The 18,591-nt window shown below is 45.4% G+C and overlaps 1 protein-coding gene across 2 annotated transcripts in view; it reads left to right on the forward strand.

The window, feature by feature from the left end:
• The first annotated feature begins 1,231 nt into the window (after positions 1-1,231).
• LOC120019079 (uronyl 2-sulfotransferase-like) overlaps positions 1,232-18,591 on the forward strand; it is a 129,027-nt gene continuing 111,667 nt past the window's right edge. For both annotated transcript variants that reach the window (XM_038962318.1, XM_038962319.1), the window contains exon 1: positions 1,232-1,650. In XM_038962318.1, coding sequence (XP_038818246.1) covers positions 1,422-1,650 — 229 coding nt within the window. In that variant the 5' untranslated portion in view covers positions 1,232-1,421. The remainder of the gene's footprint in view (positions 1,651-18,591) is intronic.

Genomic DNA, 18,591 nt, shown 5'->3' on the forward strand with positions numbered 1-18,591 from the left:
AGAAATAGAATGAGATTCTAGATCTGTGTTTATACCCATGCTTTTTATGGCTTTGGTTAGAATGTTTCAAATAGAGACCAATGCTATGACTACAATACAGCTGCTATCACTAAAAGTCAGTTAGAGGACCAATATACAGTAAGTGTCTGTCTACGTCTGTCACCAGAATGTGAATGTTATTGTATAGGATACTGTCTCATTGTACTATCTCCATCTGGGTCCAGCTGTTATATGATTGCCACCAGAAGATTGTTGTATCTGGTCACGTGGTCGGAGAAAGCTGTGGTCAATTAAAGGGAGAGATTGACGACAGGTTGTTGTGGCTTTACATTCCTCCTGTCTCCTTACTGCAGGCCTGAGGGGTAGAGGGAGTAGAGGGACACTAGAAAAGGAAAGTTTACACACTCACACCTACACTTGGACGGGTGAAGGTTGGAGGTCCACTCACTAGTTGTTTTGACTAAGTGGGCTTTCATCCCCTTAGGTAATTCAAATGTAGGCCTAATAAGTGCCTTACTCCTTATTTACCATAGCAAATGGCCATCCTGACTGTGAGCATGGCTGAGGCAGTCCTTTCAGTCACCATCCACATGGAAAGAAACTGATGCTGTATTGTAGCCCACATACCACCCACTTTCCTCACTTACATGATGTAGCCTATACTTGTACCTATACCATAGGTATAGCATTCTTTCATAGGCTGCCTTCCATACAACTTCATAATACACCAGTCTGTGTTGCCTGTTTGTGCCAACTACGTAGAATATACCTTAAAGCACAACAGGCTTTTTTAACCTTCAAACCCACACCAGTGCCTTGACTTTGATTTTCTTATGCCACTTAGCACCAATTTGTGGTTATACTTTTTGCATTTACAGTAATATTCCCCACCAAGAGCACCTTGGTTGTTTTGGAATAGGCTACCTGCTAGCACTCTTTCTACTTATTTTATGTAGAGTAGCCCATATGTCCTAACTCGTCTTAATATGTATTAATGTCATGTCCTAATTGCTAAGAATGAAACTCTGTAAGATGAAAAACCTGTCTTGACAGAATGACAGAAGGCCCACATGACCTATGTAGTCTGTTGCTGTACACGCGGTGACGCTGTTTTGCACCTAGACTCATAGAAAATATCTGCAGAATTTTTTTCTTCCACATTCAGTAATCTGACACCGCCGCTGGCTCAAAACATCTAAACCGAAGGAAGAACCCGCAACTTCATTGGCAGAAATAGTCGGAGAGAACAGACGAGAGAGACCGAACGGAGACGAAAACCGAGTGCGCAAATAACTCGTGGCGGCGGCGGGTGCCTGCGTTTCCTAATAGGTGTCCGTTTCAAATAATATCAAAGCAAGAAGTTTCACTTTCCACAGGCGGATGGGTGACTATCGCTCTCGGCGGCGCTTTGTGAGGAGGAGATGATGAAGAATTTCAGCAACAGTCCCCTTCACAATAACCAGGCTCCAAACCACATTAGAGATTGGAACAACAAAAAGTTCGGTTTTCTCTCGGCGGTTCTGTTGCGTTTTTCCCTGCGAGGTTATGGTTTTTGCATGGCTAGTCTATTCATCTTCTGTTTTGGGTCTCTGTTTTACCAGTTGAACGGAGGACCCCCCAACATTCTCCTGGACATCCGACAGTATCTCGGTAAGAACTTATTATTGAACGAATTTATCTTCTGGTGGTGGTGATCGCTTTTGAGTAGCCTAGAGTTTCGCAACATTACCAACGTGTACAATTAGTAGGCTACACGGCTCTTTGAGGACGTGTAACGGCAAGTTTACTGTTGCATACTGTTACCACCCCCCAATGCATTATCCTTTTCTTGTACTGCCCGGTTCGGGGCCAATGGGTCCTCTTTGATTACTTTTTATTAATGACCCAGGGACAGCGCAAATTTAGAGATGGCAGGTTTACAATTTTGTATTAATTTTTTAATTTCCAATGGTAAATCCATGTGATAATGTTTCTTCATATAACCCTGGATACATTGTGCCATAGATATTGTCACATACTCACATTGATTGATTCCAATTGTTGATTGAAGAGCCAGTTAATTTGTGTGAGCACACAAAAGTAGTGTTATCTGGAGCCTAATGACAGTGCTTCTTTGGTTGAGCAGTTGAGGGATATATTATTGTAATCTAACCCCGACAACTGTAAAGATGAATACTATGTTACCTTGGTGTTTCTCGAAACGGGCAGATGCGCCCTGTGGACTGTCACATAGCGGCCCAGACGTGACACTTTGCTGAGTGACACATAACGCAAACAGGACGCAGCAGGTAAAAGTGAATTTATGCTTGATCTGAAAATGTGATCGGAAGCTTTGTATGGCGATTGTGACGGAATGGCGGAGCCTCCGGAGGCATGAAGGGGCCAAATCAAGCTTCATACCGCATCGCCGTGCATCTCTCAAATGTTGTAACAATGTGGAGGGCTTTGTATAGCTCCACATTGACATGATCGGTTGACGGTATGTGATTGGTCACAGTAAATGCTGTACAGCCACTTCCAACCCAGACAGACCATGAAGAGCCTTAGCTCCGTATTCAGATACCCATAAAAAGTCAATGATTCAGTCACTCCCTATCTGCTTCATCAGTATTCAACCATCAGTCATTGCTTTCCAACAAAATTCGATGTCAAAAGACCATTGTGAAACATTGTGAAATCCTGTAACTTAATGTGCCCCATGGTCAGTGTTTCTCAAGTGTTAGATAAAAGTTGTCATCTTCTCATGGTCACCTGAGGCCTGTTCGTTCTCTGTACAGCACCAGCCTCAGGTCCTGAGGTGAATTCATATCAGCAGATCACACACCTGGAACCAGCACACCAGTTGCCAGGAAGTGTGTGTGTGTGTGGATTTGTTCTGTACTACAGTTGTGTTCTGTTCTTACAGGGAGATTGTGTTCTTTAGAATGTGATAAACTGGAAAATCTGGAAAATAATTAGAGTCACTCACCACACAGTCACTGATCCCCCACGAGTGAATGAGTGAGTGATTGAGTGAAGGAAAAAAAAACACACACACACACAGACACACACTGTAAAATGAAGGAAGGACTGTATGAGGATGAGAACTGACTGGTTCAGGATTTCTGCTGCCATCATGGCACATCGGTCAGAATGCAATAAGGAATTTATGCCTTTGTAACTTTCAAACTCATTATTAGTCACGATTAATTCAGGATTATCCGTAATCATGGTAGCATCCACATTAATGTAGAAGTGTTTAGAAACAATTATATTTTTATTTGCAATAAAAGTGACTCCAAAATTACTCAATAAATGATTTACCATTCATTTCTATTGGGCACAAAATAATTTGAAAGAACCAAAACAAACGGCAAATGCATCCAACAAGTTTGTCCAGTGACAGGCTTGATGTAGTCATTGCGTGCTAGGAATATGGGACCAAATACTAAACACATATAAGTGAATTTGTCCCAATACTTTTGGTCCCCTAAAAAAGTGCTGTAATTTCTAAACGGCTCACCCGATATAGATGAAAATACCCTCCAGTTAAAACTCATAGTCATTGTATCATTATAAATCCAAAGTTCTGGACTTCAGAGCCAAAACAACAAAAAGTGCCACTGTTCCAAAACGTTTGGAGTTCACTGTAAGTAGTCCTACCTAGGGGCCTGTCAGACACTGGGTGTCACGTTCCTGACCTGTTTTTCCTTTCTCTTGTACTATTTGAGTTGGTCAGGGCGTGAGTTGGGGTGGGTTGTCGATGTGTTTGTTCTATGTTGGGATGTTTGTGTTCGGCCGGGTATGATTCTCAATCAGAGACAGCTGTCAATCGTTGTCCCTGATTGAGAATCATACTTAGGCAGCCGGTGATTCACGTGGTTTTTGTGGGTGGTTGTATCTCGTGTCTGCATTCGTGCCACACGGGACTGTTTGTCGGTTGTTTCATTGTGTTCTTTTGTTTCGTGTTCAGTTTCGATTTAATAAATAATCATGGACACAAACCACTCCGCATATTGGTCTGATCCTTCTCGCCTCTCCTCCTCGTCCGAAGAGGAGGATTACGACGACCGTTACAGAACCACCCACCACCAAAGGACCAAGCGGAGTGGAGAAGGGAGGCGACAGCAGTGGGAAAAAACCCAGGACTCGTGGACTTGGGAGGAGATCCTGGACGGCAAAGGACCCTGGGCTCAGCCAGGGGAATATCGCCGTCCCAAGGCGGAGCTGGAGGCAGCGAAGGCAGAGAGGCGCTGGTATGAGGAGGCAGCGCGGCGACGCGGTTGGGAGCCCGAGAGTCAGACCCAAAAATTTCTTGGGGGGGGGGCACACGAGGAGTGTGGCAAAGCCGGGTAGGATACCTGAGCCAACTCCCCGTGCTTACCGTGGAGTGAGAGGGCGTCGTACTGGTCAGACACCGTGTTATGCGGTAAAGCGCACGGTGTCCCCAGTACGCGTGCTTAGCCCAGTGCGGGCTATTCCACCTCGCCGCACTGGTAGGGCTAAGTTGGGCATCGAGCCGGATGTCATGAAGCCGGCCCAACGCATCTGGCCTCCAGTGCGTCTCCTCGGGCCGGCATACATGGCACCAGCCTTACGAATGGTGTCCCCGGTTCGCCAGCATAGCCCAGTGCGGGCTATTCCACCTCGCCGCACCGGCAGGGCTACGGGGACCATTCAACCTGGTAAGGTTGGGCAGGCTCGGTGCTCAAGAGCGCGTGTCCTCCTTCACGGTCCGGTATACCCGGTGCCACCTCCACGTACCAGTCCACCGGTGGCAGCCCCCCGCACCAGGCTGTCTCTCCGGGTTCTCTCTCCAGCTGCTCCCACCTGTCCAGCGCTGTCAGAGCCTTCCTCCTCTCCAGCGCAGCCAGTGCCTACACCACGCATCAGGTCTACAGTGCGTCTCAGCCGGCCAGAGTCTGCCGTCTGCCCAGCGGCGCCTGAACTGCCTGCCTGCCCAGCGCTGTTTGAGCTGCCTGCCTTCCCAGCGCTGTTTGAACTGCCTGCCTTCCCAGCGCTGTCTGAACTGTCTGCCTGCCCAGCGCTGTCCGTCTGTACTGAGCCTTCAGAGCCGTCCAGCCAGGACCAGCCAGAGCCGTCCAGCCAGGACCAGCCAGAGCCGTCCAGCCAGGACCAGCCAGAGCCGTCCAGCCAGGACCAGCCAGAGCCGTCCAGCCAGGAGCTGCCAGAGCCAGCCAGTCAGGAGCTGCCAGAGCCAGCCAGTCAGGAGCTGCCTGAGCCAGCCAGTCAGGAGCTGCCTGAGCCAGCCAGTCAGGAGCTGCCTGAGCCAGCCAGTCAGGATCCGCCTGAGCCAGCCAGCCAGGATCCGCCTGAGCCAGCCAGCCAGGATCCGCCTGAGCCAGCCAGCCAGGATCCGCCTGAGCCAGCCAGCCAGGATCCGCCTGAGCCAGCCAGGATCCGCCAGAGCCAGCCAGCCAGGATCCGCCAGAGCCAGCCAGCCAGGATCCGCCAGAGCCAGCCAGCCAGGATCCGCCAGAGCCAGCCAGCCAGGATCCGCCAGAGCCAGCCAGCCAGGATCCGCCCCTCATTCCGGTGCTGCCCCTCAGTCCGGTGCTGCCCCTCAGTCCGGTGCTGCCCCTTAATCTAATGGGGGTTATATGGAGGGTGGCCATTGGGAGGAGGCCAAGGAAGCGGGGTTTGACTATGGTGGGGTGGGGACCACGACCAGCGCCAGAGCCGCCACCGTGGACAGACGCCCACCCAGACCCTCCCCTAGACTTTATGCTGGTGCGCCCGGAGTTCGCACCTTAAGGGGGGGGTTATGTCACGTTCCTGACCTGTTTTTCCTTTCTCTTGTATTATTTTAGTTGGTCAGGGCGTGAGTTGGGGTGGGTTGTCGATGTGTTTGTTCTATGTTGGGATGTTTGTGTTCGGCCGGGTATGATTCTCAATCAGAGACAGCTGTCAATCGTTGTCCCTGATTGAGAATCATACTTAGGCAGCCGGTGATTCACGTGGTTTTTGTGGGTGGTTGTATCTCGTGTCTGCATTCGTGCCACACGGGACTGTTTGTCGGTTGTTTCATTGTGTTCTTTTGTTTCGTGTTCAGTTTCGATTTAATAAATAATCATGGACACAAACCACTCCGCATATTGGTCTGATCCTTCTCGCCTCTCCTCCTCGTCCGAAGAGGAGGATTACGACGACCGTTACACTGGGGCTACTATAAGGGGCTTCCAGGAGTAGGGGAAGCATTATGTAATGGTGACATAACTACACCATATCATTACTACTGCATTGGGGGAATGAGTAACCACTTACTAGGGAATCTGTATCAATCCGTTCTAAATACTGCATATTACACTCTAGGACCCGCTGTCTCCTTCCCTCATACCTGCAGGTGGTGGAGATATATACATGAGGGGGAAAAGAAAAGGAGCGTAGGGAGGGACAGAGGGAGGTAGCATGGCCGAGATGGATGAAGAGAGCATGGGAACTAGTAGATTGTTTATGGAGCACTTTTGGATGGAACTGTAAGAGGTTCTTCTAGTGTTCTTTAAAGGTCCAATGCAGCCATTTTTATCTCAATATCAAATCATTTCTGGGTAACAATTAAGTACCTTACTGTGATTGTTTTCAATTAAAATGGTAAAAAAAGAAACAAAAATTGCTCTTTGCTAAGAAGCTATTTCTAAAGCAAGAATTTAGCTAGGACTGTCTGGGAGTGGCCTGAGTGGGGAAAACTGACAACTAGCTGTTATTGGCACTCTTTCTTATTGGTCTATTAACTAATTTACCGCCTGGTGGTATCACCAGGCGGTAAATTAGAACAGTCTGAAATTTCAGGCAGATATTTTTCAAACAGCTCTTACACTAAAAGGGCAATATCATAATTTTCACAGTATTATTCCAACCTCATAGTGTGGAAATACTGTATATATAAAACACAGGCAAATCATGTTTTTGACTGCACCAGGCCTTTAAGGTCACTCAACACAATGGATGGCAGAATCTCATAATATCTGTTTGCTTTTCTTGTTCTCTGTCCCTCTTCTTTCATCTCTTTTCATCTCTCTTTCTCCCTCTCCTTCTTCACCGCTTCCTCCCGATCTGTCAGTGAGGGTGTGACAGATGTGATCAACAGAGCTAGGTGAGGTGAGGCACACTCCAAACACACAGAGGGGAAATCCAAAACCTCCCAGGCTAGTATATATTGAAAAAGTTAGGATTCTGTGGGAATAATGCGGTATCGTGTGGTTGTCCCTCAGTGTCCCAGAGTGATGGGCAGCCCAGGGCAGCCCAGCTGGCTTTTATGTGAGACAGGCGATCAGGAGGATTTATTTACCTTCAGCTGCCAGTGTTACTTTTGGCTGAGGAGAGTGAGTGTGTTTTTCTCTTTGATTTATGTAGAGGTAGGATTGTGTGTATTTGAGAGTGAGAGTGTCTGTATGTGTGTGTGGGGATGTGTGTCTCGCTCACTCACGCAGAGGTACTGTAGGAGGAACAGGCCCTGTTTTGCTTGGGCCGGTGGGGAGGTTGGTGTTTGAGGGTGTCACTCAACATATCACTGTGGTAACTTGAACTGCTCGGGCGGGTAGGCCCTCCGACTCAGATTTACTGCCCTTTCCTCTCCGTTCCTTCTCATTAACACACACACACACACACACACACACACACACACACACACACACACACACACACACACACACACACACACACACACACACACACACACACACACACACACACACACACACACACACACTGAGCAGGGCCCCAAAATCCCCCTTTAATTCAATTATTTCTGTGGGCCGTGCCAAGCAGCCACCATAGATCCGCTATCCAAAGGTGTGTGTGTGTGCGTGCGTGCGTGTTTGCGTGTGTGTGTGTGCGTGCGTTTTTGTATGTGTGTGTGTGTGTGCATGCGTGTTTGCGTGCATGTGTGTGTGTGTGCGTGCGTGTTTGCGTGTGTGTGTGTGTACGTGCGTGCGTGCGTGCGTGTTTGCGTGTGTGTGTGTGCGTGCGTGTTTGTGTGTGTGCGCGTGCGTGCGTGCGTGCGTGTGTGTGTGTGCATGCATGCGTGTGTGCGTGCGTGTTTGCGTGTGTGTGTGCGTGCGTGCGTGTTTGTGTGTGCGTGCGTGTGCGTGTGTATACATGTCGAGGGTAATTTGGAGCAGAAAATTAGTTCAGATTGAGATGTAATTTTTATGGATGATTGTTTTGGTAATTTGCTGAAGAACTGTACAGTTCACTCAGTGAAAGAGAAATGCAGGCTCTAAAAGTGTAGCATTAGAGTAATCGGAAGCCTAGGCTACAGTGCTTCCACCCACCACTCATCTATCACACATGGAAACATCCTACCTGGCTCTTAGTTCAAATAGTACCTTTTTTTCTGAGTGTATAGTGAGACTATCTAGAACCTAAAAAGTTCCACATAGGGTTCTACATGGAACCCAAAAGGATTCTAACTGGAACCAAAAATAGTTCTATCTGGAACCGAAAAGGGTTCTATGGGGACAGCCAAATAACCATTTTAGAACCATTTTTTTAAGAGTGTAGAGATGTTAATCTCAGCATCTGCTGATTGGACCAATTGTATTGATAGTCTTTGATATTCTCTGGCATCAGACCACCTGCCTGAGGAGCTGTGACTGGAATTAAAACAGAGAGAGGATAGAGGAGGATTATTTTCTTTCTGTTTTCCTCCTCTTTCTCTCCTTTGAATGACTGCTTTATAAACAGCCAAAATACATTGGATTCCAGGAATGTCCAGACAGTTGAAGATTCCAGTCTTACGGTGATGTGCTTTTAACGACCCGACCTACAGATCAGACGATGTTTGTGTGTTTGTATGTGTGCATGCGTGTGACATGTGTGGTGTGTGTGTGTGCTTACGTACATGCGTGCACATGCCTGAGTGTTTTTCTATGTGTGTGCGTATATATAAATATATATACCCAGAAATAGGTGTGTGTGTGTGTGTGTGTGTGTGTGTGTGTGTGTGTGTGTGTGTGTGTGTGTGTGTGTGTGTGTGTGTGTGTGTGTGTGTGTGTGTGTGTGTGTGTGTGTGTGTGTGTGTGTGTGTGTGTGTGTGTGTGTGTGTGTGTGTGTGTGTACCATAGCCCAGGGACCATATAGTCCAGTTACAGTGAAGCAGTGTGTATGTGTATTATAATTTGCCTCCATTAACTTCTAGTTCCTCCCAAACCCGGATCCGGGAGCACCCCCACCAGTAAAAAAGCTGACTAGCATAGCCTAGCATAGCGTCACAAGTAAATACTAGCATCTAAATATCATTAAATCACAAGTCCAAGACACCAGATGAAAGATACACTTCTTGTGAATCCAGCCATCATTTCTGATTTTTAAAATGTTTTACAGGGAAGACACAATATGTAAATCTATTAGCTAACCACGTTAGCAAAAGACACCATTTTTTTTACTCCACCAGTTTTTTACTCCATCAGTAGCTATCACAAATTCGACCAAATAAAGATATAAATAGCCACTAACCAAGAAACAAATTCATCAGATGACAGTCTGATAACATATTTATTGTATAGCATATGTTTTGTTAGAAAAATGTGCATATTTCAGGTATAAATCATAGTTTACCATTGCAGCCACCATCACAACTCGACTAGAATAACTACAGAGAGCAACGTGTATTACCTAATTACTCATCATAAAACATTTCTTAAAAATACACAGCGTACAGCAATTGAAAGACACAGATCTTGTGAATCCAGACAATATTTCAGATTTTCTAAGTGTTTTACAGCGAAAACACAATATAGCGTTATATTAGCTTAGCACAGTAGCAAACCACACAACAGCATTGATTCCAGCCAAACATAGCGATAACGTATTCACCACCAAAATATATTAATTTTTTCACTAACCTTCTCAGAATTCTTCAGATGACAGTCCTGTAACATCATATTACACAATGCATATAGAGTTTGTTCAAAAATGTGCATATTTAGCGGCACAAATCGTGGTTATACAATGAGAAAAGTTGCCAAGCTGCCCAGAAAATGTCGGGCGCCATCTTGGAGAGTCACCTATTCTAATCAATAAATAATCATAAACTTGACAAAAAAATACAGGGTGGACAGCAAATGAAAGACAAATTAGTTCTTAATGCAATCGCTTTGTAACATTTTTAAAATTAACGTTATTGCGCAATACAGCGTGCGCTAAAGCAAGGCTACACTGAAATTAATGGCGGCTTATGCATTTAACATTTTTCAACAGAACAACGATTTATCAGCATAAATAGTTCTTACTTTTTGATGACCTCCCATCAGAATCTTGGGAAAGGTGTCCTTTGTCCAGAACAATCGTCTTTTGGTTGAAAGCTGTCCTCTTGTCCTGTCGAAATAGCCGCTAACGTTCGGCATGTGCCGGAAAGGTGTCCAACTCTTGAAAGCGCGTCACAAAGAAATGCCAGAAAATCGCAATAAACTGATATAAATTGCTATAAGTCGGTTTAAATTAACTACCTTATGATGTCTTTAACAACTATAACGAATAAAAACATGACCGGAGATATAGAACTGGCAAAATTGAAAGCTTGGCAGGAGGCCACTCTGATGTCCCTACTGCGCCAGGCGCAACGTTGAAAAGGACGGTACTTCCGCTCCAGGGTCTTATATAAGGTCCCAGATTGCGCAATCCACTCCATTCAAATTCTCCCCGCTTACTGACATCTAGAGGAAGACGTATGCAGTGCATGTAGCCCGATGGCTTACATGGGGACTTATAAACTGACCTCAGAACAGGGACCTCGATTTCTGAAATCTCACTCCCTGACAGGAAAAGTGCTGCAGAATGAGTTCTGTTTCACTCAGAGAAATAATTCAAACGGTTTTAGAAACTAGAGAGTGTTTTCTATCCAATAGTAATAATAATATGCATATTGTACGAGCAAGAATTGAGTACGAGGCAGTTTAATTTGGGAACACATTTTTCCAAAGTCGAAATAGCACCCCCCATAGGCTCAAGAGGTTAATCATAAGAGCTGGGTGAGTTTACACTGTCAGAGTCTCACAAACTGTCTCAATGAGCAGTGCTCTGCTCAAAAGCTCTCTGTTACCCCTATATACCCTTACAGACCCTGGGTCCAGACGAATAAGCAGTGTTGACCGGAACATACAGAGGGGTCTCCTTCTCCCTGACCCAGGCCTCTCAGAGCCACCAGAACAAGTCATCAAGGGCAGAGGAGCCCTCTCTCTCTCCCCTTCCCTCCCTCTCCCGCTCCCTCACTCACTCTGCCCATAACAGGACAGGAAGAGAGTGAAATTTTTAGGTGATTTCATATGAAATCAAGAATCTATAGTTTGGCTGCCAACCAATTAGGATTAACACCTGCTAATATGACCAGCAATCCCACTCAACTGAGATGTGAACACCAGTAAAAACAGAGAGAAGGGAGAGAAAAAAGAGAGTGAAGAGAAAAGAGACACACACCAACACACCAACACGTCTAACTGAACACGGTTGATAAAAAGCATCACACTAGAGTGGAACCTACTGACACATGCGTGTCACACACACACACACACACACACACACACACACACACACACACACACACACACACACACACACACACACATACATACATACACATAAACACATACACACATACACACACACACACACACACACGACCGTCACACTGCTGATTAGACTGATGTAACACAGTTTGACTTTCTTACACAGTGTGTGTGTTGTCGGCTACCCGCAACTCATTCTGACATTAAGTACACCAGGTCTCCTACGCACATAGTAATGCAACCACATAAACTTTATAATACACATATAGGCAAGACAAACAAACACACGTGTAACACTAAGGAAGTTGTAGCCGATTTACGGCACTTGGATTAAAGAGGGAGTGTGTAGGTGAGTCTAGGCGGATTAAGGGCACTATACCTAGAACACTACATTCACGTCTTTACAGTTCCATACTTACTTAAAAACCACCGTCACCGTTCCCGTCTTCCCACGGTACGCCGACCTCGGCTTGGCAAAGGGGATCCCCTGAATGAACAAACGCTGCCTGCCTGATACAACTGTGTTGACTTAATGAACAACTAGCCACACCTGGGACTGTCAGACCAACAAGGGAGCGTTCACAATACATTCAACGGTTCTACCCCGTTACATCTGCGCTAATAGACATTGGCGCAATCGTTCCATATGCCCACTTTCAGCATTGGGGGCAAACACACATGATCACTGTCAGAGACACACACACAAGCACACATTAGACAGACACAAGCAAGGAGCCTTGATGAGCCAGCCGGTCACTTAAGTGTGATTTTTGGCACTGACTTGGCCCTCTGCTCCACTCACACACCAGCAGGCCCATTCCATACTTCCTGTCTAAGGATATTAAAAACAACAGTCAGATTTTACTCATTCATATGTTATTCCCACAGACTGACAGATTTAGTGTTGGAGCCTCTTTAACTAGGGGAAGGGGTGCCATCCCATTGGATCAGTACCCAGGTGTCACACAGGTGTGAGGTTTCCATAGAAACGGAATGGCATGGAGGTCATTGGTTGGTTGAGTTGTTACTCACAACCTGAGAATGCATAGTACCAGGTTTCCAGTTGTGGACCAGTCTGGATTCTGTGTGAGGGTTGCCAGATAATGAGATTGTTAAAAAAATAACCTTTCAAGAGATCCAACCCAGCACCAGGAGGCAGTGCCTTTTCACATCGGCTTGTTCTGTACATGTACAGTATATACGTGATACACAGCTGTGAATGTACAGCCAGGTCAGTTAAGATTTACATTAAAATTGCATGTTTATGGGGTGGAGGATGGGTGTAATCCCATGTCTCTAGATCAGAAGGTTGTGTGTTCAATACCCAGTCATGGACACTTATTTTTATTTTTTATTTTATTTTAACTCTATCCCAAACCTTTACAGTTAACTTAACCATTTGGAATGAGTGCCTAAACTTAACCCTTAACTTCTACATTTGATGTTTGGAGAAATGGAACGATACAGAACAGCAAGAGCAACAGAAACACTTAAAAAATTGATGTTTGGAGCAACTTCAAAATTGGACTTTTGGAGAACGTGGATGAACGTTTAATTCTGCAGTGAGACTGTGAGAGCTTGTTGGAAAGTAAGCCGTTATGGTCTGGTATGGCATCCCGGCAAAATAAAACGGGTGGTATACGTTCCAATTTGCGCTGTGGTTTCGTCGAGAACACTTACATTTTGCCAAGGCCGAGATGGGTGACCGAGACGCATGCGGACAACAGCTGAGGCATCAATTCAGGTGACAAGTGGAGGCCTAATGACAATCGCAGATTGCAGATTGTCATTACAATACACGTTGTGGTGTTTTGTAACTGATGTCTCTTTCCAGTCATCAAATTGCGCTGTTTTGATGCAGGAATTCTTTTGGAAGTGGACGAACGTGGACATGTAGTTTACAGGAAGGAGCGCCTTTAGGGAGAGATTGTTTGACAATCAGATGGAAACATCATTACTGGTTGTGCTTATGCCACATTAAAAAGTAAAACATGTTAAAAGTTATATGACTAATCTTTACTAGGCTATCAGGCCCACAGACATCATATGAAATGAAGAGGGATTACATGTAATTCTATGATTACACCTAGACCTTAAAACACTTTGGAGTCTCATACTGGTAAGAAATGAAATCTACTTTCACCCCTGGTGATTTATAAAGAAAAAGTAGTGTAGGGATTTGGCTCCTGTTGTGTACAGTTCAGAGATATGGCATTACATATTGATTATGGCATTAGAGATTAGATTGACTTGAATCCAAGGTTGTGTGTCAATATTTTAGTGGCTTCCTGTACCTGTCTCTTTTCTTCCATATTTATCTACACCAACCTTGCAGGTGAAACCAAGCCAAGCGCTAGCTTCTTCTATATTGTTTTCACCCACTGTGTGCAGTCTATAGAGGAAGGAGGCAGGATTACAGTATTGAGAGACAACCCAAGTGTATGTGCATCATCTCATCTCATCTCATCTGTGGTCCCGTGTGGCTCAGTTGGTAGAGCATGGCGTGTGCAATGCCAGGGTTGTGGGTTCATTCCCCACGGGGGGACCAGGATGAATATGTATGAACTTTCCAATTTGTAAGTCGCTCTGGATAAGAGCGTCTGCTAAATGACTTAAATGTAAATCTCACCCACTCTCCTTCTAGCTGACACACTGACATCATACAGCACCCTGCCCAAATAGAAGCTTGTTTTAACTACAGTCTGTGGTAACTTCTCCTGCTTGAGAAAACAACAAGCGTCCTTCCCTACTGTGTTGGGCTGTGCTCTGTTTGTTTACCTGTTTTTTTAACCCACATGCTCCCTCGTTAACTGAGTTTAGGGGTCAATAAAGAGCGAATGTGTTTCACATGACCGGCATGCCTGCCAGAGAGACAGCCAGGTGTCAGGGTGATGCTCCCTCACCAAGTCGGTTTCTTTTTGTTGCCTAATGGTTAAAATGGTCATACCATGGATCATTTAGTTATCAGATTTTTTATTTTAGGACCCCTGTAGGTATGTAAAAAAAGATATAAAAAAATGATTCGATAACATATAGAATTTGGCCTTCACTACTATAGCCCATAGAGTCACATTGAATAACACTTTCAGAATGGCAAAACAGACAGTCAAAAAAAATATCATAAGGAATAATGTTTTGAAGTGTCTGTCCTATATCTAAGAGATATAAGAAAGCTCAGTAAATGTATAAATCTTTTGAGACACATATCTATCCCCTTTTTTTTGTTGGCACAAAATTGATCCATACTTCCATTCATTTTTTAAATGGGTACCCGGTTGCCTTCAGGCGTAGAGTAAAACGGAGAGGGTTCTTCTTGAGTGTCTCCCCTTTCCTTAGTTTGTAGCCCAAATGGTTTGGACGCTACAGACGTTTTCGTGAGAAGACCGGTTTCGAGATGTCTCCTTGTCTGACAAACAGAGCTTTAGTTCTGCCACTTTCCACCAGAGATGCGGATGTTTTATGTTATTATGTTAATAAGATTAACAGTGCAAAGTGCATAAGAGAACTTAAAAAAGCAAGTTTTAACTCACTATTGAGCCTCTATTTATCTTGAAGGAGACCATTTCTGAACAGCAGAGGTGGGAAGGGAGAGAGCAGGGGGAGGGTAGAAACCGAGAGACTCAGAGAGCAAAATAGAGACAGCGGAAAAAAACTACAGAGCCCCATATCTTTCACATTTTCTAAAGCTCTCCGTTACAATCATTAGCGATCACATAAACAAGGTCTGAATGTGAATCACCTGGGAATAGAAATTACTTCCTGAAGTTTCCAGCAGCCTCCAAAATGGCACACTATTCCCTCTAATCCTTAAATAGTTTACAACCAGAGCCGTGCAGGAGTAATGTTAGCTACATAGGGCTCTGAATAAAAGATGGTGGATGATGTAGGGAATAGGGTGCTCTACTCTCCTGATGGTTCCTGAGTGGGGACAGACACACAGAACACTGTAGGCATGGGGATGGTCAAAATGACCACCTAATAGCTACAATGCTACAATATCCAACAACAACTCTGAAAACACAAAGAAAGGGACCAGAAGTATGGCCATAGAGACCGTTGTGAAGGTTAAGTTCAATGCTACAGTACCTCACAACAACATTTAACAATAAAGTGAACTTTACTAACAAACTTTGACAAACACAATGCTTTACAACTTTTTATAAACACGTATGAGCCCTTATAATGCCGTACTATGATAAATACAGTATAATATGTGATGTGCCTAGGCAGCATTCATCCAACAGTCTCTGCAGCTGGTATTTAGCCAGGACATGCTTATGATACGTTTTACAATTCTTTATGACTGCATCATAATGCATTATGTCTGTTGGCTTAAAGTAAAGTGTTACCTTTGCTAGCGATGTGGTGAGGACCAGGGTTTGATCTAGTAGTGTGGGCAATATAGAATGACAGTGAAGAAACACAGCTGAATAACTCACACCACATCCATTTGTAACCCTGTAACAGACGCACACACGCACACACACGCACGCACACACACAGTATTAACAGGAGCTTGTCAACTCATTCTCAGACTGTATCTCCAGCGCCGTAGTTCCCAACTCCCCTACCAGAGGAGCTCCACTCTTCTCTTCCGGGAGACTCTGTCGTAGGTCAGACCTCAAAGTCTGTCTGCCCTCCTCTCCCGTCTCCCCACGCGAAGGTGTGTCTGGCTGGGCAGAGCAGCAGATCAGCCCACGGAGCTGGCGGAGCTGGCGTCTAAAGGAGCGTCTGAAGATGTAGTAGATAAAAGGGTTGTAGGCCGTGGAGCCCTTAGCGAACAGGAGACCAGCAGGGCCAGACTGGCCTTCCCCTGGAACATATACTGTACCAAAAGCTGAGCACCACGTAGGGAGACCAAGCCACGATGAACCCTGAGCTGATCAACACCGCCATCTGGGTAGGAGAGGAGAGGGGGAGGAGAGGAGAGAAGGAATAGAGGAGAGGAGGAGGAGAGGAGATGGGGAGGAGAGGAGAGGGGAAGGAGAGGAGGAGGAGAGGAGGAAAGGAGAGGAGGAGGAGAGGGGAAGGAGAGGAGAGGGGAAGGAGATGGGAAGGAGAGGAGATGGGAAGGAGAGGAGGAGGAGAGGGGAAGGAGCGGATGAGAGGAGAGGGGAAGGAGAGGGGAAGGAGAGGAGAAGAGGGGAAGGAGAGGATGAGAGGAGAGGAAGAGAAGAGGAGAGGAGGAGGAGATGAGAGGAGGAGGAGATGGGAAGGAGAGGAGGAGGAGAGGGGAAGGAGAGGGGAAGGAGAGGAGTAGAAGAGGAGAGAGGAAGGAGAAGAGGAGAGGGGAAGGAGAGGAGGAAGAGGGCAGGAGGAGAGGGGAAGGAGAGGAGGAGGAGGGCAGGAGGAGAGGAAGAGAAGAGGAGAGGGGAAGGAGAGGAGGAAGAGGGCAGGAGGAGAGGGGAAGGAGAGGAGGAGAGGAAGAGAAGAGGAGAGGGGAAGGAGAGGAGGAGGAGAGGAAGAGGAGAGGAGGAGAGCAGGAGGAGAAACATTTGTCTGTCAAAAACATACGACTAAACAGGGACTAAAGCGTTTCTTAATGATTAAGGCAGGTTTGAGGGTTTGAGGAGTGTAAGCTGATCCTAGGTCTGTGCCTGAGGGCAACTTTTACGAGGAAGGAAAGTGAAGACAAAGAGAAGAGAACTAGAGTGACTATGACAGGGATTCCATGGTTCACACTGATCATCTTCCACATTTTTCACCAGGTGCCTGAGCTCACTGCTTTAGTTCTGTGTGCTATTGGGTTTGCCTTCTTCCCTTGTTCATAATCATCAAAGTGAAATGCTGTGCAGCATGTTGTGCTGTGCCTCAACCGCATGATTAGATAATTGGCATAATTTGCAGACCCAATTAAGGTTACTAATGATCTCTCTGGGGAAGGCATGGACCACTGCAATAACAATATAATACCATTGTAATAACTCTGTTATAACACACTGTGCCATGATCATCCATTACTGCCTTGTGTTTTCAGTGTTAGGAAGGGAAATGCTTCAGACTGTTATTGCTGTGTAAGTTTTGATGAACAATGACGGACAGAACTCATGAAACTATGTGTGGAATTGTGTGACTGAATTGGTAGCCTGGCTACAGCTTGTACTGTAGGCCTCTTTTAAAAAGGCAACTGTTTTCAAATTTGACAGTGAATGAATACATAAATTCTGTTTTAGAGTGGCTCTCTTCAGCCAAGGTACAGTATGTCGGCAAAGTTTTCTTTGGGGTGATGAGAGTATTAAATGTGGTATTTCTCTACTGCCAGATTCAAAACTCTCAACTCTTTCCAATTGTCAAAAACAGGCCTCCACAAAATACTCTGCTTCCTCCACACATGTAGAAGCAGGACAATATTCAGAACAGTCAGAACTAACGCCATGAAAATATTTGTTTTTGAGGGTGATTCATTCTAAAAACGACCCCACAGCACCCTCAAGAAATGCTCTGGGCCTCTCTCGTTCTGGAATCAGCAGAACACCAGTGCATAAAACAATCATAGCATGTTTTTATGAAGTAACAATTAGGTGGGTTACACTTGTCTGCAAAACCATTAAATATTGAGCCTGTTTTAGTGTTTCTTTTTTCTCTCTCATTAAAATACTCTTTGTAGAGTCAGTGGTGAGGCCCAGATGGAGGTGTGGGTACTGGATAGAGTTTTGACCCAGACTGTGTGCTGTTGTCTGGGGTTGCCAGGGCACTGATGACGGCTGGTTGTGGTGGCTTTAATGGTAGTGGTGGTGGGTTAGAGAGTGGGTGGTGACGGGCCTGCGGTTACAGGGTGGGACCTGGCTGGCTGTGCCATCATCAGTCATAGCCTTAAGGAAACAGTCAGGGGTCTCCTGCTATGCTGAAAGGCCTTGACTGGCTTTATAGAAGAGGCTGTTGACGTGATCTTCGAACATTCAATATGGAATTTTACCCCATGATTTTGACATATTGGAACGTAACAAGTTATTTTGTTTTTAAATCAATCAAATTCTAATCTGAATTATCCCTGTGTAGTAACTAACTGAACCTATTTGTGATGTTTGGTTTGTTGACTTTGGCTGGTGTTTAAACGCGTCACATTCCTCTGTTTATAGCCATGAAA

Source organism: Salvelinus namaycush, chromosome 24, assembly GCF_016432855.1.
Source record: "Salvelinus namaycush isolate Seneca chromosome 24, SaNama_1.0, whole genome shotgun sequence".
Lineage (NCBI taxonomy): Eukaryota > Metazoa > Chordata > Actinopteri > Salmoniformes > Salmonidae > Salvelinus > Salvelinus namaycush.